Here is an 18,449-nt window from a genome sequence, read left to right on the forward strand (position 1 = left end):
CTGAGTTCATTTCCTGCCTTAAGATCCTCTTTACTGTACCTCAATGCAATTCAGGTTTTTAATTTTTTTTTAAAAAAATTGACGCCACTTAATTAGTTTGTAGACTTAGTTTACTTTTACGATTATTTTTCTACCAGAATGAAAAGTACATAAGTTACTAAATGTCCATAAGAAATAAGTCTTTTGTGTAAAATTAAAAACTCCGTTAGCTGTTACATCTGTGGCTTTCAGCAGTGGTATGACACACAGTATCCACCCTCTGGCACTTCCAAAGAGTTTGGAAGGACTAGAATTCATATTTTTCAGCCATTGGTTTTATCTGGAATACAATGAACATAAAAAGAAGTTGACAAAAAGATGATTAATATTCTTTTAAACAGTTAAAGGATGGTTTGTATTTCAGTTGAGAGTATACTAAAATAAAATCTTATATTAAATATCAAAGGATAGTTTTAGAATCTTAGGCTGTTTGAACGGACAATGGACTTGTAGGTTGTTTAGCTCAGTCTTCTTTCTACAGACCCCTTAAGTGGCTGGTGCAGGGACACTAGGAATTCACATGACGACACAGAAGTGGGACAAATTCTAGGACACAGGACTGCCTATTGTACCTCCCAGGCTTTTTTTTTTTCTGTGTGTGTATATGTGTATTCAGCAATATTTCCCAACTGTGAGTGTTAGTATGAAATAACGGCCTGCTTTAATATTGAATGATGACATGTCCACACCGAGGTTAGCTACACTATATAATTTTACAGGTTAAGGACAGAGATGACAATAAGAACCGTTCTGAAAAGGCTTTGTCAACCCCATGTTTACTTGTAGCTTAGCAAAAAGGATAAAATTCTTGTCCGATTGAGGTATCATTTCTCAACCTTTCCTTATAGTTAAACTGTTGATGGGAGATAGAAATCAATGTTCTTATCCTTTTGTCCTCAGGGCCTGTGGCTAGCTTATAGCAGGCTCTTAAGAGTATTTGGGATGCACACTGACTGGGAAGAGTAAGGAAAGCTAGCTAAGGAAATATTATTAGTTCCCTGTGTATACAGAGTTGTGTTTATTGTTAGCGCTGGCAAACCTACTTCTTTGAAAGAATTATCTCAGACATGCGCCCAGCAAATACTGAGAAGCAAGATTGAACGGTACTAGAAAGCCACCTAGTGGACTCCAGGTGGAATCGCTTTGTAGTTGATCTGTCCAGACTTTTAAATAGGAATCTTTACCACCCTGCTTGAAGAATAGTCCATTTTTAAGATCTTACTTTTTGGGGGATGGTTTCAACTGCATTAAGTAAAGAGTAACATTCCTCCTGCTACTGTTTTTGTGCTGTCGAGGACTTTGGATGCTTGACAAAGATTTGTGTTGCAGAAGGTAAGCTGGTTGGGACCACAAGGAAGGAGGGAATGTCCACTCCCGTGTCTGTGTCTCTTTTCTTCTGCAGCTAGTTATCTGACATAAAGACAGGTCGAGAGAGTGGGTGTTTTGTAGGTATTTCATTTAATGAGTCCAGGCTTGTGTTTTAGATCACCAAATAAGAGAAAATCCTGTATGATTTAAAATGTGGAATGAGTGCTGATTTTAATATAATGAATTTTCCTTTTTAAAGTTATTAGGAATAGAGGTCTGCACGCAAAGCTCAGTGGTAGAGCATGTTCTTAGCCTGCACAAGGCCTTGTACTCAATCTCCAGCACCTCAAATAAGCAAAAAAAACTTATTAAAGTTGAATATAGGAGAAAATAGCCTGGTGTTAAGGGGAATATATTAGCATGTAGGGAACTCTAATAGTAAAATAGTTTTCAGATTAAGGTTAATGCATGAGGTTTTGCCTCACTATATATGCATCTTGTATCAAATATTAATGCTTTAATGGGGCTTTAAAGTTTATTTTTATGTCAATGAGCGTTTTGCCAGCACATGTTTCTGTATACTATATGTATGCCAGTGTCCTTGACGAGTTCCCTGGAAGAGCAGCCAGGGCTCTTGACCTACTTTAATGATGTTTAAGATGATATAAGCTGTTACTCTAAGGGTTTCATATTGACCCAGAGTTAAAATTTATAGCATAGATAACATGCATGTATTTGTGTGCATGCATACTACCTGTGTGCATGTGTGCACACGTACCTGTCACAGTATGACTATGGAGGTCAGCGGAAAGCTGATTCTCTCTACCCTGTATGTGGTTCTCAGGGATCAAATTCAGGCTTGGTAGCAAATATCTTGAACACACAGAGCCAGCTCTTCAGCCACAGTTTGTATTTTATGTTTACCCAAATTGCTAAGTATTAAGACAATAAAACGTCCTTAGTTATTGCATGTATTTTTTCACAGGGAAGACTCAGCATTTGAAAATCTCCTATATTTTCCTCAAAATTTTAAAATATTTTCCTTATTTTTATGTTTATGGGTTTTTTTTTTTTGCCTGCTTGTATGTCCAAACATCACTTGCATGCAGTGTCCATGTAGGCTATAATAGGAGATTGATCTTCTGCAACTGGACTTACAGATGCTTGTTATCTGGCATGTGGGTGCTAGGAATTAAACTTGGCCCCTTTTAACTGGTGAGCCATCATCTCTCTAGCCGCATTTTCTCAAAATTTTAAGTTCCCCTTCCCCAGAGGAAAGTTATCGGGTATAGAAGGATAATGTATCCAACATTTACAATGCTGTATTTTAACAACAGACTGGTTTTTATTTATTGTTTTTCTTTCTTTCTCTTTTTTTTTCAAGCAAGAAGAGATGAACTCCAGTCTAGAAAAGTGAAGCTGGACTATGAAGAAGTTGGTACCTGTCAGAAGGAAGTCTTAATAACATGGGACAAGAAGTTGTTGAATTGTCGAACTAAGATCAAATGCGACATGGAAGACATTCATACATCCCTTAAAGAAGGTATTTGCCATTTCCATTACCTGTCATATATGGACAGCTGTGGGGATGCTTTTGATGTGTGAAGTAGAAGCATGATATTGTCTTGTAACTTGTTTATAAAGAAAGGACAGTATAGTGCTTTGTGAATGCTTGGGTTTTCTTTTTCCACCTATATCCTGCTAATAGGATTGATGAGAAATCAGTAATGATGTCCCCATAGAGGTTACTGGCTTTATTATTACACCTTCATTACAACTTTTCTGATGCTTGGTGTTCTTGTTTCCTGAAGACGAGATGCATGCTTTAAGAGAAATCTCTAATTGTTGCCATGGAATCACGCAGACTTAGCAACTTGACTCAGCACTATTGTTTGATCAGGAATATTTATTCACATATAATAACAGCGAAGGGCCAATGGGAGAAAACTTGTCAGAATGTGCTCCTGTTAGCACACGGGAGAGCATGAGCTCAGGGTGACGTACAGAAAGGAGAGCTGCGATTTTCACTGGGGCGTAGCTCTTCTACTGTGGCTTAATGGCTTTATTCCCAAACTCATGATCTGATTTTTGTATCTCTTGGATTGCAGGGGTCCCCAAAAGTCGGCGAGGGGAAATTTGGCAGTTTCTAGCATTACAGTACCGCTTGAGACACAGATTGCCCAACAAACACCAGCCTCCAGACACCTCCTATAAGGAACTTCTGAAGCAGCTCACTGCGCAGCAGCATGCCATCCTCGTGGATCTGGGTATGTCTCTGACGTGGGTCATCACTGACAAAATATAAAGGTGTCTTAGTGGTCGTTGGTTGGTTAACATTGATAAAGACTGTCTGGCATCTACTGAACTGCTGACCACTTTGTCTGAGGAAGTTGGTCTTATATTCTGATTAAAGAACCATGAGTAGAATATTCACCCCCAAAACTGACCCTCTGAAATGGGACTCATTATGAAGGTCATATTATAGAGTGCTCTCAGTTACTAAATTTTGAACAACTGATGTGTGTTTGTGTGTGTGCATATGTGTGTGCGTGTGCATGTGCGTGTGCGTGTATTTATAGTGCTGGACATAAAGCCCAAGGCCTTGTGTGTGCTAGTCAAGGGCTTCTCCACTGAGCTATTCCCTCACCCAGGCAACTCTGTCATGATCAGTGCTGATTTTTAAATAGGTTAAAAGGGTAAAGAAATATTTAACATGGGTTTGAAGACTTTCAGACATTCGTGAATACCAACTTTTAGCAATCCCTGTAAGAAGTAATACCATAGTCATCCAAGTAGGGACTCAGCGATGGCTAGCAAATCAGAAAGCAAGCTGCCGTGTGGGTGGACAGGTGGGCTGATCATGCTTTCTACAAGGAGGACCCCAAAGAAGAGAAGGACTCTAGTAATCACTTAAACTGGAGAAATAGTATCCTTATCAGATGGGAAACAGGTTAGTTGTGTTAATTCTGCGTAGATAGAATTGATCTTTTCCATCTTTCTGACGCTGGGATTCTGGATCCTTATCACTAACCCTGGTTTTGTTCAGGCTAGGCCAGCACTCTGCTAATTGGATACATTCCCCAGCCCCAGATAGTATGATTTTAAAAACATTTTTTCCTTAAAGCACATTATCATATATATTTTACTATTTTGAAGTATCTAAATATTTCATATTGATGTTTAAGTATTTAATCTATACTTTTAGAAACTGATAGATGTGAAGTGCTTAGATATGATATTTGAGTCCCTGGCAGTGAAGAAAGGGTACCTTATATTTGGGGGTCAGTTTATATTAGGCATATAAAAAAAAACCCACTGGCTAAAAACTAGTGTTTACCTCTGTTCCTTTCATTGAAACTTCTTTTTCTTCATGGTGGGGAGGACTCAACTCAATTAATATACTTTGATTCCAATTGTATTAAAGTGGAATGTTATAGAAAACTGGACACTGGAGTAGTTGTCCTGTCTGTGGTTTTCAACAGACTGCTTTGCTCCCGAGTCTGTTCCTTTGTTAACTGAGAACTAGGCTTGGCCTTCCCCGTGGTCCCTGTCAGGCTATAGATCTGTGCTGGTACACGGGCGCTGAGATGCAGGACTGGAGGACTGGAGAGTTACGGCCCGCCCGGTCTAGATGTCCCCAGTAAACAGGGAAGCGGTGAGTGAGATTTCAGGGAAGGAATGGCGGATAAGGGTGGAGGGGGGATCAAGTTCTAGCATACACACTATATTTATAATTTTTTCCTAGCAAAAGATTAAAGGAGAAATTAGATTGCTAATTTTAAAAACTGCTTATTTGCCTCTGCCGGAGGCCATCTGTGTTCCTCCCTCCCTCTGGTGTGCTTCCTCTCGTGTCTCCTCCTTACTCTGCAGAAATAATCTTATCAGTTCCTGGAAAAAACAGAAAAGGAAAACAGAAAGCACTTTTAAGCCTATGTGCTAAAAACACTTGAAAATCTTACAGTCTTGCAAATTCTAATTGACCCGAGTTATCATTTGACCAGGAAGCTCACCGGGCGTTTCATGTGCTGGCAGGTCAAGGAAAGTCCCAAACTGGTGCAAACAAACAACTTTGGCGTGGAGGGTGGGTGGGTCTGTGCAGTACCAAGCACCAGCTTTTGAGAAATGCAGGGTTGGGTTTGTTTGCTTGTTGGTGTCTCCATGGTAATTTTCTATCCAGAGGTAAATTTTAGGGAGAAATTTACTTGAAATCATATAGAACTTTTCCTGTCTTTGTCTTCCTTCGACATGTGTGTGTATATGTATGTAAATATATGAATATATTTTATTTATATGTTGTATATGTTTTTTAAACAGAGTTTACATGGTTTTTGGAAACAGATAGAATTATCTAAAAAATCAGAATTCATAAATGATAGACTCTAAGTAAAGCAAAATAAAACAAAAAATTCCCTCCAGTGTCATGTTACAAACACATGAAATAAAAAAGTAAATGTGGCTGTAGATGACCAAGATTTTGCCTTAAACAATGATACCTTATAGAATTTGATTTTAGGCTAGAATGGTCTTTACATGAATTTAGACTTTGTTTTGATTCAAACTCAAAATAAATCTGAGTTCTCCTCTGTGGTACCTTTTGGATATATACCATCGAGGACAGATTTCTGTTGAACAGTATTGCTTTTGTAGAAAGCAATGCTGCTTAGCATACATTTGCCTCCGTATCATGTGTGTGAACCATAGGACTTACATGGTGGTTAGTGGGAAGGGGAGAGGAAGGGGGAAGAGAAGTGAGAGGAGGGAGGGCAAGGGAGGGGAGAGCCTCCTAGATGTACATTTCCAGCAATCCGGGGTTAGTAGAATGCTGGTTAATCCCAGAGGTCACCATGCTGGGTTTCCCCTCTGATTTCTAAGCGTGGTTCTTTTTCCCTCACAGGGAGGACATTTCCCACTCACCCGTACTTTTCAGTACAGCTTGGGGCGGGACAGCTGTCCCTCTTTAACCTGCTGAAAGCCTACTCCTTGCTGGACAAAGAGGTGGGCTACTGTCAGGGGATCAGCTTTGTGGCCGGAGTCCTGCTTCTGCACATGAGCGAGGAGCAAGCTTTTGAAATGCTGAAGTTCCTTATGTACGACCTGGGCTTCCGCAAGCAGTACCGACCGGATATGATGTCACTTCAGGTGAGGCAGTTCGTCTTGATGAGTCAGGTGTGAAGGAGGCTTTCATCAGAAATCTCAGTTCCAGCCATTTGTGAATCACAGTTCAGAGAACTTGGACAAATATTTAGATATGTGTTCATCGTTGTTATAGGGGAGGATTTGAGATTTTGCTAACACCCATGTACTTAGGAAAGCATACAGAAAGTGCTCACCAAGGTGAATAACTAGAGTAATTCAAATTCCTTTTGGAAGCTGTGCATAGATTGACTTAGTAAGTCGAATGGTGTTTTATTTCAAACAGTTTACTTATCCTTTATATCAGAGAGGAAATATTGATATCATTGTTAAAAATTAAATTAACTCTGGTTTCCAAAAAATAATTTCTTTGTTATTAGAGTTTCAGATAATAGAAACTGCATACGAACAATGTTTTTGGTCCACAGGCAGAAAGATTTAGTTATAAATTTAAAATGCAATGTAGGTTTTTTCCATTAGAGAATTCCTAATAAAAATTTATCCCAGCATAAGCATAGGTAAGTTGGATTCATATATTAATTACTGTGATTCAGGAAACATCATAGAAGAGTTCCAAGTGGTAATCCCTAAACACATGTACATGTGAGCAATATTCAATGGGCTCGGTGGGTTGTATATATGTATATATGTTGTATATATGTATATATGTTGTATATATGTATATATGTTGTATATATGTATGTTACAATAATAATTATAGGAGAAGTCATGAATCCGTGTTGGAGGGAGAAGTGGGAGTGAGGGGGTGGTTGCAATGATGTCAACAGGGTACTATGTCAGAAATTCTCAAGGAAAATCATAAAAACAATCTTTATAATTACTAAGAATATTCTTTCTAATTTTGGAAATGCAGGTGTTGTAACATCTTGCCTGTCAGCCTTCCTTCCACCTGTGACACTAGGGTTGTCATCATTTTAGGAGCACTGAACTCTGTGCTTCGGAAAGTGAAATGTGACACCTTGTCATTGTCTAGAACAGGATGCCAGTAAGGTTAGTTCCCTAAGGTTACAAAGATGCCACAGGCATCCAGTGAACCTGACTCCTTTGAGAGGCTGTCTGATCTCTTGCTCCATTGTCGAGTGTGGACACTTAGGCTCTGCTTTGGTGTCCTGAACTGGGACCAAGGGCTGGTCTCCTTAGCGTCGATATCTGTCTCATCACATTCTGTCTCTGCTGATGTCTGTGCTGGATGTACAAGCTTTCTGTCTGTTCTCTGAAGTCTTGTGTGGCCTTTGCCCCCTTCTACTTCCCGCCCTTCTCATATCGCTTCCTCCTGTTTTGTCTCTTCCATCTGGAGCTTGGCCATGTTAAATATATTATGAAATGGAAGAATGATTTTTTTTTAGCAAATAAGACTTTATTATTGTAGGAACCTTGAATTTTCATCTCTGACCAAATCTATTTCAGTAGAGGAAATATCCCTAGCCTCAAGTTTAGCACATAGGGCGAAGATTATAAGATCCTAGAAAGTAATGGAATGGCAAACCTTTGTTTCTTCATTATGGGCACAACTGAACTAAAACAGAATGTCTTTATCAGCATGCTTTCTTTTTACTCTGATATTTAGGATTGTTTCTGAGCTTACCAAAATGCTCATTCTTCTGCTGATGAATGCCCACCCTGTCTGGATTCTAAGCCGGAGCCGGCCTAAGGGAAATGTATGATTTCCTTTTTGCCATGACTTACTGAGATAGTAATCTCATTATAAAACCTCTTTTTGGGTTTGCCTCCTGCCAAACTGTTTATTTTATAACCATGACTTCCTGTGACCTCGATTCCTTCCTTTTACAGTTTGTGTGGAAACTTAGTTTCCAAGATTTCCGTGGTAGATAAGGTTCAGGTGAAATCTGCAGTGTTTTTGTATAGCACTTGGTGATTTCGTTTTTCCCCAGGAACTGTCTCGATTTTTAGTTTATGCTCTGGGAACCATTCTTGAATTTACAACATGTTGGTGTTAGCAAGCATTTTCATTAGTTTATGTTTTTTTATAAGGAAAAAGTTCACATTCAAGAAGAGATATTGGGAATCTGTTAGGAGAGTCAATACAATTCCTTTCTATTGGAATAATGTTGTTCTTTCCAGGTAGATACACCATACCAACAACATAGCAGAAACCCTTGTGTGGTGAAGAGCGGGGCCCCTTGTTTGTCCCAGCTGCCTTGCTAGCTTATACCCAAAATAATCACACAGAAATTGTATTCATTTAAACACTGCCTGGCCATTAGCTCTAGCCTCTTATTGGCTAACTCTCACATCTTGATTAATCCATTTTTATTAAATATGTATATCACCACATGACTGTGGCTTACCAACAAGATTCTAACCTATGTTTGTCTCAGGCAGGAGATTTTTGACGCCTGCCACTCTACCCTTCTTCCCAAAACTGTTTTGTCTACTCTGCCCACCTAAGGGCTACCCTATCAAAAGGCCGAGACAGTTTCTTTACTCAACCAATAAAAACAACACAAATACAAAAGGACCTCCTACACCACCCTTGCTTATGAGACTTAGTTGACTTTACACTCATGAATTATGCTGTAAATGTAGTGAACTTGGATGTGAACATCGTCTTTAAAGTTAACAACAATAATAAAGATGTGCTACTTTACTAAATGTGTGTGAGTTATTGAACGTTGGTATGTTGGACACACATGCAGATTCCTGCAGGTTTTGTTTTTCTTCTCTACATGCACTGCAGATCCAGATGTACCAGCTGTCCAGACTCCTTCATGACTACCACCGAGAACTCTACAATCATCTGGAGGAGAATGAGATCAGCCCCAGTCTTTATGCTGCGCCCTGGTTCCTCACACTCTTTGCCTCTCAGTTTCCCTTAGGATTTGTAGCCAGAGTTTTTGGTAAGAGGTGTCTGTTTTTAGTAGGGACAGTATTATCTATCTCCCAGAGATCATTGTCATTGAAGTCCCCATAGGGCTAGGAGAGTCCAAAGTATTATTCAAATGCAGTGGAAAAGAATTGGGCTCTTATGAGCTTGTGTGTATTTGTGCAGAAAATCTAGAAAACACAGTTTTCAAATCTGGATTAGGGACAGACTGTACCATTTTCTGGATTTTTATTTTTCTGGGTCTTTCATTTTTCATCACCTCCTTTAAATTGGATTCAAGATACACAAGGGAACATAACCGCTGTGTTATATTATGGGTGCTATTTCTAGTGGCATGTTCTAGTCTTTCTGTTGTTAACATGTAACATTTGTTCCTGTCTCATGGCTTTCATGGCTACATTTACTGGCACTGAAGGAGCCGAGACAATCCCCGAGACTATGGCTAAGAGGAAAAATCTCTGAATATAGACAGGCACATTGTTGAGTAGCTGCCTTGCTCCAACCACAGTGCTGGTATTGGAAGAAAGGAGAGTCTAGCAAGGTTTGTGTGCTCTCTGGGGGCCTTTACATCTATTCACAGGTCTTAAATGGGCTCATCAAAGTAACATTTAGTAACCAAAGCATGAGACTGAGTATAACTGTGCACACCTGTAGTCTCAGCACTTGGAGACGCTGAGGCAGGAAGATTGTGAGTTGGAGCCTGTGTTAGCAACATAACAAATCCCCATAGGTCTTAGTTATGGTTTCTGTTGCTGCGATAAAACACCATAAGCAAAGGCAACATGGGAAGGAAAAGGTCTATTTCAGCTTATACTCACTGAGGGAAATCGAGGCATGAAACCTGAGGCATGAGTAGACGCAGAGTCCATGAAGAAGTGCTGATCACTGACTTGCTCTTCATGGCTTGCTTAGCCTGCTTTCTTCTAACACCCAGGACCACCAGCCCAGGCGTGGCACCGTCCGCTGTGACCTGGGGCCTCTCATGGAAAATGCACTACAGGTTTGCATACAGGCAATCTTATGGAGGCATTTTCTCAGTTGTGTTCCCTCTTCCCCAGTAGCTTGAGCTTGTGTCAAGTTGACATTAAACAGGCCAGCACGGCTTCTATAAACAGGAAAGGAAAGGAGGACATCAGCAATTACTGTTTACTAGAAAATTATTCAGTGATGTCGGCTGGGACATCAGAAACCGAGAGTGGGGTTCCCACATTTGCTGGGTTCTACACATCTGTCTAGAGGCAGGGGCAAAAAACTCAGTATTTATGTACCACTATGCTAAATTGGAGCTTTGTGGTGTTTGACCAAATTTTAAATGGTATTTAACTTTAGGTCATTAACATATTTTTTTTAAAGACTTGGTATAAAACTCAGGAAAAAATCAGATTATATCAAATAGAAAGTGTTAGGAGAAGCTTGAGTTTTGAGCATGTATGTGTTTTATGTCTACATACTCTACATTGTGATTTTGCAAACCTTTGTAATGCGAGCTCTAATGCCCTCTTCTGACAAAACTGCAGCATCCCATCATACTTCATGAGCCTGGGTGTTTCTCGCTTGCAGGATACACACCACTTTTTTCCAGTGACATTTTCTCTGGCGCTTTGGATTCTTATAATGGGTCTCTTTAAAACCCTTTTATGTGTTTGTGTCCACTGGAAAGGCTGTTCTGTCATTTGCTTTGGATTCAATGTCAGAGTTCATGATCTTATGTCCCTTCCGTAGCAGTCTGTTCCCTGTTAGAGACTGAGACTGAAGATGACAGCTGGTTGGCCTGCACAGGTCTTGTGTATGCTCAAGTTTTCTCTTTTATCTCCTCCTTGAATATTGATTAACCTCATTTTAGCTGGCTCATTTGCATTTGGATTATGAATAGTTGAACAGTACTAGTTGATTGCATTGATTGGTTGTTATATTATGTTGTGATGAAAAGCCTATTAGTTGAATAAATTTATTTTAAGTTTATCTAGAATCCATTAAACTACCATAAAAACTGTAAACAATATATAGACAGACAGATACATAATGTTTCTTTTGCTCCCTTAGCCATATCCAAGATCTTTAATAAGGTGAATAGACAACATTCTATTTGTTTCAGTCATATTAACTTGTTTTTAAAAATAAAATCTGATTTTTGACCAGTTTTCTTTTACATTTTTTTCTGGTTCTGGTGCCATACTAAAACAACAAAAACAAAAAATGTGCTCTTTGCAACAATAGATGTACAACTTTGATTGTGAAAATTTTCTTTCTTTTTCTAGATATTATTTTTCTTCAGGGAACTGAAGTTATATTTAAAGTTGCCCTCAGTTTACTGAGCAGCCAGGAGGCACTTATAATGGAGTGTGAAAACTTTGAAAATATTGTTGAATTTCTCAAAAACACATTACCCGATATGAATACCACTGAAATGGAAAAAATTATTACCCAGGTATGATGTATATGATTCAATATGTACTAAATTCTTTCCTATAAAAATGTAGTTTGCCTAATATCTATTTTCTTTAAGGTCTCCTTTTGTTTGATTGGGCACATTTTGTTTAGAAATGAGATGATTATACAATTTCAACATTGTAACATTATCTATCTGCCCATGCACAGAAAATTCACTATTGTGATGCATAGTGGGTTTTCCAGAAATCTTTTCAATTTAAACAAATGCTGAGATCTTGGTCAGAACTTGAAGAGTCAAGATGACCAGAAAGTAAATCAAAGCTCACTAACTTTGCAGTATCACCAAATGTTTCAGAATTTGTAAGAAGGTTCAGGCCTGTGACTCTAGCTTCTTGGGAATCCCAAGTTTAATCTTACCTCAGTGATTGAGCATTAGTTTGTCCAAGATACCCAAAGCCCTGGATATGATCCCTAACACCATAAAACATAACTCATATGCAGATTATGTGAATAGTAATCAGTAGTTTCTAATTATTAAAAGCTTTAAGTTAACTGATATAGCTTTTGTTTACATTTTATTATTTGTCAATTCTTTGGAAACATATTTTCTGATTTGTTTTGAATCATGGTCATACTGTGGAGCTTAGGTTGGCTTTGAACTTGATTTTCTCCTACTTCTGTCTCCCAAGTGCTGGGATTGTAGGTATGGACTGCCATGCTCTTCTGGATGAAATAACCTGTATGATTATCAAGCAGTTAAATATCACTATTTTGGAAATTTGAAATCATATATGAAAATAATATATTTGAAAGAAAAAAATCTCAAAATAATGAAATTAATGTGACTTGCCTGACTTATGGGTTGCTTCCCTGATTAGAGTCGATTGACCGAGATTGCTGATCTTGAGAGAAGCTCATAAGGACTAGCAATAAATAAAGCCATTTATAAGACCTTTCTGCTCCATTAACACATACATTCAAATAGCCCTAGGTAGCTTTGCTTACTACTCAGCAGTGATTGTCTCTGACACAAATAATCATTGCTCAACAACAATTGTTAACCTGGTACTCTAAATTTCAGGAGACAGTTACTAAATTATAGTCATCTTGGTGGCCAACTACCCTTGAACATTAGTTTATTTTTGTGACTTGGATGTACTTTTAAGATGTTTCAACTGCATAGAAATATTCTGTGTGCTAAATGTTAGATCTGTATCTCAACTGTTCTTGTATGGATAGCCAGGCCTATTTCTCCCTTTTGGTGTATTTTAAGGTTCCGAATAGTGCTGGGAAATAAGTATGATATGAAGTCTACCATTATACACGACTTGTATCTTGTGTCGATACTGAAGACCAGACTAACTAACTCATGGTGCTTCAACAGGTTTTTGAGATGGATATTTCTAAACAGTTACATGCCTATGAGGTAGAATATCATGTGCTACAGGATGAGTTTCTGGAATCTTCTTATGCTTGTGAGGATACAGAATCCCTGGAGAAGCTGGAGAGAGCCAACAACCAATTGAAAAGACAGAACATGGACCTTCTAGAAAAACTCCAGGTACAGAAATAAAGATTGAATCAACTGTGAGCATGTAGCCCTGTTTGCATGGAGCTGCTCAGAATGATTGGGATATGTATGTGGGTTGAACCCCTGATGACCAATGGCCTAGGTATCTCCTTAGCTTCGTGTGTATGGAGGTCTACAAATGTAATCAGGAGCTTAAGTATCACTTGGGGTACAAACACACACACACACACACAATAGTAGAATGGCAATTCAAAGCAGAATTTGGGTTCACCTTATTGAATATTATGTAAGTTAGATAAGTTCAGGGGAGGAAGAAGAAAACCTGAGGAATAAGGTATGTAGTTAGGTACACTTGGACTGAGCTCTGAAGGATGAGCAGTGAGTGAGGAGGCCTTTGTGTTGCCCAGGGGAGGAGGTTGCTTCATTCAGAAGACTGTGGCAGAGGAAAGTGAACATAGTGTTATGTCAGGCCTCATGCTGCTGAGAGGAGTGGGTAGAGGATGGAGTACAGCAGATTTTCTTTGCTGTCTAAGGACACAGTTTTATGTGTCCCTCTTCAGAAGGAAGCCTCTTCAAAGTATTTGAGTCTCACATTTGAAAGAGCAATATAAACCAATGACACTTTGGGGTGAAGTAAGTGAGACAGTTGTGAAATCCAGCCCGGGATTTTTGCCTGCTATTTGTCTAGAGTAAAACAGAAAGGAAAAGAGGTGGAGCTGCTTCTCGGTAAATTAAAAGTGAACCCAGAACAGACTTGCCACAACCTTTCTATGGACAGTTCCAGGTAGTCATTATCAAGTTTCTCAGTCAGTTGAAAGGAACAGAGCTCCAAGTCTGTCTGTGGAAGCCAGACCTCCTGAGAAGTCCTTAGGTTGTGGAAGGTGCTGCTCTTAGAAGGGATTATGGGAATTTTCATAACACCCAACTTTGTTCTTCTGGGAACAAAGGGTTGTTACCAAAGAGAAGGACTGCCCAGAACCACCAATCACTTAGATTACCTCCTGAACTTTTCTTCATCAGTGTGCTCAAACTATGGTGCCTGATGTAGCAGGGGTAGGGGAAGTGCTTGCCAGTGTGAGCTCCATGTTGCCTAGACTGGTACCTCCTAAAACTGTGAGATAAACAGAGTCACATAGCAACAACTGGTCAGGAATATCCTTGTTCTGCCTTCAGTCAAGAGGGACAGGGGACATTAGTGGGTATGAGTGATGACCCAGCATCATGGGGTGACAATATGATATTGCACAGCTGCGGTCATTAGTGAGACGAAAGCAATCATGTGAGCATAATGTGTGTACATATATATGCCTGGACATGTATGTCTATTAAACATATGTATGTATACATACATATACACACACACACATTTAATATGTTGCTAAAGTTTGAATTTAGAATCTTTTGAATGTACTCAGAACGTACTCTATCACTGAGTTATATCTTCTGTTTCCAATACTTAGATTTTTGAGCACTCTAAGGAAAAAAAAAACTCCATTTCAGAGAATTTTTTGTATTCTAAAATATACTTAAAATGCACTTTTCTCAGTGTGCTCAAATGATATTCTGTGAATTAATGTGATGTAATTTTCTCATAACAAATGCAAGGCATGGCTGTTACTGTAATAAAGAGCCAGACCCCTCAAGTTTTTAATATGGAGGTGTTTTTTTTTTCTTTACAGGTAGCCCACGCTAAAATCCAGGCCTTGGAATCCAACCTAGAAACTCTTTTGACCAGAGAGACCAAAATGAAGACTTTAATCCGGACCTTGGAACAAGATAAGATGGCTTATCAAAAGACAGTGGAGCAAATCCGGAAGCTGCTGCCAGCTGATGCGCTGGCCAACTATGAATTGCTGCTGAGAGACCTAACTTACCCCAGTAATGACAAAGCCAAGACAGGAAATAAGCCATAGTTCCAGAGTGGCCTCGGCATGGAGCTTCCTTACAATACCTGGAAGGAGGTACCTGTGCACTGCTGGTCTAAGGTCGACCAGAAGTCTGGTGGGACACCTGCTACTGGTGCTGAGATCATCAGTAGGTGATGTAGCTCTCCGCAGAGCACTCCACTCCTAAGCCATCACAGACATCCAGACTGCATCTTCTTGTGGCTGTTGTCAACTCTGTACATAAATATATATATAAGTGGACATAAAGATTCGTGCTTTCCAATCAAACGGTAGATATGTATTCAGAGCAATTTTTGTTTTTCAGTCAAATTAATTCCACACCCAAAGGAAGTTCAAGTGAGATTTCCCTTTGGACAGAGGTGGAATCCTTTTGTTTTTCTAGTGAAACAAATCTAGAACATCTTTGTATATTGAAATATACTTGAAAAAAATGAATGTATCTTCCCCCCAAAGACTAGCATGTTTTACCTAGTGTTGTAGGCGGACACATTTCTGTAGCTTTATGTGTCTGTCTATGGAAAGGACATGACTAGCTGCCAGTCTTGCTCCGTGAAGTCTCTTAGGATGGTGGGGCCCTTCTGGCCTGGCCCCTGTGTGGCAACGAGCATGTCGAATCTTCACTTATCTTGAGTCTGGTTAGGCTTTGCTTAACACACACAGGGACAAAGCAGGACCTTGTGGCCGAGTTCACCCACCTCAAGGTGAAGAGGAATGTTGCTAATTTTCTAGCAGATTAGACCAGCATTGATATTCAAACTGAAAATATCAGGCCTCAAAAATACAATTAAGCTCCTAAATTGTCTATAGTAGCTCTTTGTCATTTTATTTAGTTGACCTCAGCAGAGGTAAACAGTTGCTTGGTGCCGTATTTACCAAGTGACAGGATTGGTTATTTTCTCACAAAATGATGGGAGCCTTCCATGGAGTTCTTGTGACCTTCAGTTTAGAATAGGGAATTTAAATTATGATTGATTTTCCAAAGATGATATACCATCTTGAATTGCTTTTTTATGTTTTACTCAATAACAGAACAATGTATTAATCATTTTCCCCTTTCATGTGAAAATTTAGAACTGTGAAATGTTTAGGAACGAACTGTGTAAAGCACACTGGAAGGGAAGAGAAATGTCTCCAGCCCAGTTAAAACCTGCACAATTCTGTATTTGGACTCCTGGCTTCTACCACATACAGATAGCTTACTAGAGAATGTTCATGCATACTGGGTACATTGATTTTCCCAGGAGAAGTTCGGTTCCTACAGCAGAGATGACTTTACAATAGTGCCTCAGAACACGAAGGCAGCATTTTTGCCTTTTCAAACAGTGTTTATTGTCACTGCGTTTTGCAGTCCTTGTCCTTTTGCAGATAGGTTATTTGGGCATCATTTTCCCCAGAGAGGGTTTATTGTATGCAAGAAGAAATTTTATTCTAGAGCTCAAAAGTCAAGATGTAAAGATTTCAGAAGACATTGGTCAGTAGATACCAAGTAAATACCCCTCTCGGCTGTTCCCCACTTAAATGTCACAAGTCTTGGGATCAGGATGCTATTGGATCCAGGAGGTTTCCTCCCCAAACAACCAAGTCTTATTACTTAGGAGAGTTGATATAGCTTCTAGATTCTACGGAGTTGTCATTCTAGAGTCTCCATTCTATTGAAAGCCATTAGCTGATCAGTTGCTTGAATCTTCTGAAAATACCTTCCTGTGTATTATCGTCTATCCTCCTATAAGGATGAAGGGCAGCACAGTCTTACTTTCTGATGATAGAAATTGCCTTAAGGGTGTGATGTAAAGGTGGTGGGGGAGAAGGAAATATTTTCTTTCTGTTTCTCAGTTAAAAGTAAACTATGTTCTGTATGTTCAAAGTTAGCAATTAAGACAATGTGCATATGGTGTTTTCTTGTGAAAATGACTTTCTCATTTATGGTTTAAAAAATGTTACACCAGTTCTGCTATATCAGTTTACATCTCCATGGTTCATGGAATGTCTGGTTCATTTTCAATAAATATGTTGCTGCCATTTCCAGAACTTTACTGTTGTTGTTGTTATTATTATTATTGCATGGGGGTGACTCAAGCTCTTGCTTAGAGACTTGAAGTCAAAACTTGCCTGGGTTTGATTGATGCTACCTAAACCTTAAAATGCTGAACATTCTCATGAAAGGAATCTAGGACAACAAATATAATTTAAGACAAGAATGAATATAGTTGCCAATTTCCAACTTCTTTCACAATGAAGCCTTTACTAGTGGCTATATAAAGGAGAGGGAGGCTGAGCTGTCAGGCTTGACTTTTTTCCCTCTCTTTCCTCCTTCTGTCCTTTCCTTCCTGTCTCCTTCCCTCTCTTCTTTCCCTCTTTTTATTTCGAGTTCTGTGGATGGAAGCTAAGACCTCATGCATGCTGGTACTACATAGACTATTACTAAGATGTCATGCATGCTAGTACTTCATCACTGAACTGTTTCTTTAACCTTACCCCTTATATTGTTTAGGTCCTATTGTAAGATGGAAAGAGATTATAAAATTGCAGAGTTTTTCTATTAGGTTTACTTCCAAATAATTAAGAATCAAAGCACTTACTGATAGATATAATATGAGCATACTTTACATAATATATTTGGAAGTTTTCTTTTTTCTTTTTTATTGATTTTATTGAGCTATGTGTTTTTCTCTGCTCCCCTCTCTGCCTCTCCTTTCCCCTTCAACCTTCTGCCATGGTCCCCATGCTCCCAATTTACTCATAGATGTATGTCTCTCTTAGGGTTCTCATTGTTGTTTAGAATCTCTGGGATTGTGAATTGTAGGCTGATTCTCTTTGCTTTATGTCTAAAAGCCACTTATGAGTGAGCACATATGGTATTTGTCTTTCTGAGTCTGAGTTACCTCATTCAATATGATGTTTTCTAGCTCCATTCATTTTCCTGCAAAATTCAAGATGTCGTTTTTTTTTTTTTTTTTCTGCTCTTTAGTACTCCGTCATGTAAATGTACCATATTTTCCTATCCATTCTTCAGCTGAGGGGCATTTAGATTGTTTCCAGGCTCTGGCTATGACAAACAATGCTGCTATGAACATAGGTGAGCACATGTCCTTGTGGTACAATTCAGCATCTTTTGGGTATATACCCAAAAGTGGTATTGCTGGGTCTTGAGAAAGGTTGTTTCCTAATTTTCTGAGAAATCGCTATACTGATATCCAAAGGGGCTGTACTAATTTGCACTCCCACTAGCAATGCAGGGGTGTTCCCTTTATATGGTGTGTTACATTGACAGATT

At 39.1% G+C, this 18,449-nt stretch overlaps 1 protein-coding gene across 5 annotated transcripts in view; it reads left to right on the plus strand.

Moving 5' to 3' along the window:
* Tbc1d4 (TBC1 domain family member 4) overlaps window positions 1-17,195 on the plus strand; it is a 157,287-nt gene extending 140,092 nt beyond the window's left edge. For 3 of the 5 annotated variants that reach the window (XM_057786155.1, XM_057786158.1, XM_057786160.1), the window contains 7 exons: window positions 2,732-2,890; window positions 3,456-3,614; window positions 6,242-6,486; window positions 9,200-9,359; window positions 11,605-11,774; window positions 13,122-13,298; window positions 14,948-17,195. In XM_057786155.1, the coding sequence (XP_057642138.1) occupies window positions 2,732-2,890; window positions 3,456-3,614; window positions 6,242-6,486; window positions 9,200-9,359; window positions 11,605-11,774; window positions 13,122-13,298; window positions 14,948-15,181 (1,304 nt within the window). In that variant the 3' untranslated portion in view covers window positions 15,182-17,195. Of the gene's footprint in view, window positions 1-2,728; window positions 2,891-3,455; window positions 3,615-6,241; window positions 6,487-9,199; window positions 9,360-11,604; window positions 11,775-13,121; window positions 13,299-14,947 lie in introns of all 5 variants that reach the window. The other 2 variants (XM_057786156.1, XM_057786159.1) reach the window with 1 other exon arrangement.
* The last annotated feature ends 1,254 nt before the right edge of the window (window positions 17,196-18,449 follow it).

This window comes from Chionomys nivalis, chromosome 12, assembly GCF_950005125.1.
Source record: "Chionomys nivalis chromosome 12, mChiNiv1.1, whole genome shotgun sequence".
NCBI classification, from domain to species: Eukaryota; Metazoa; Chordata; class Mammalia; order Rodentia; family Cricetidae; genus Chionomys; species Chionomys nivalis.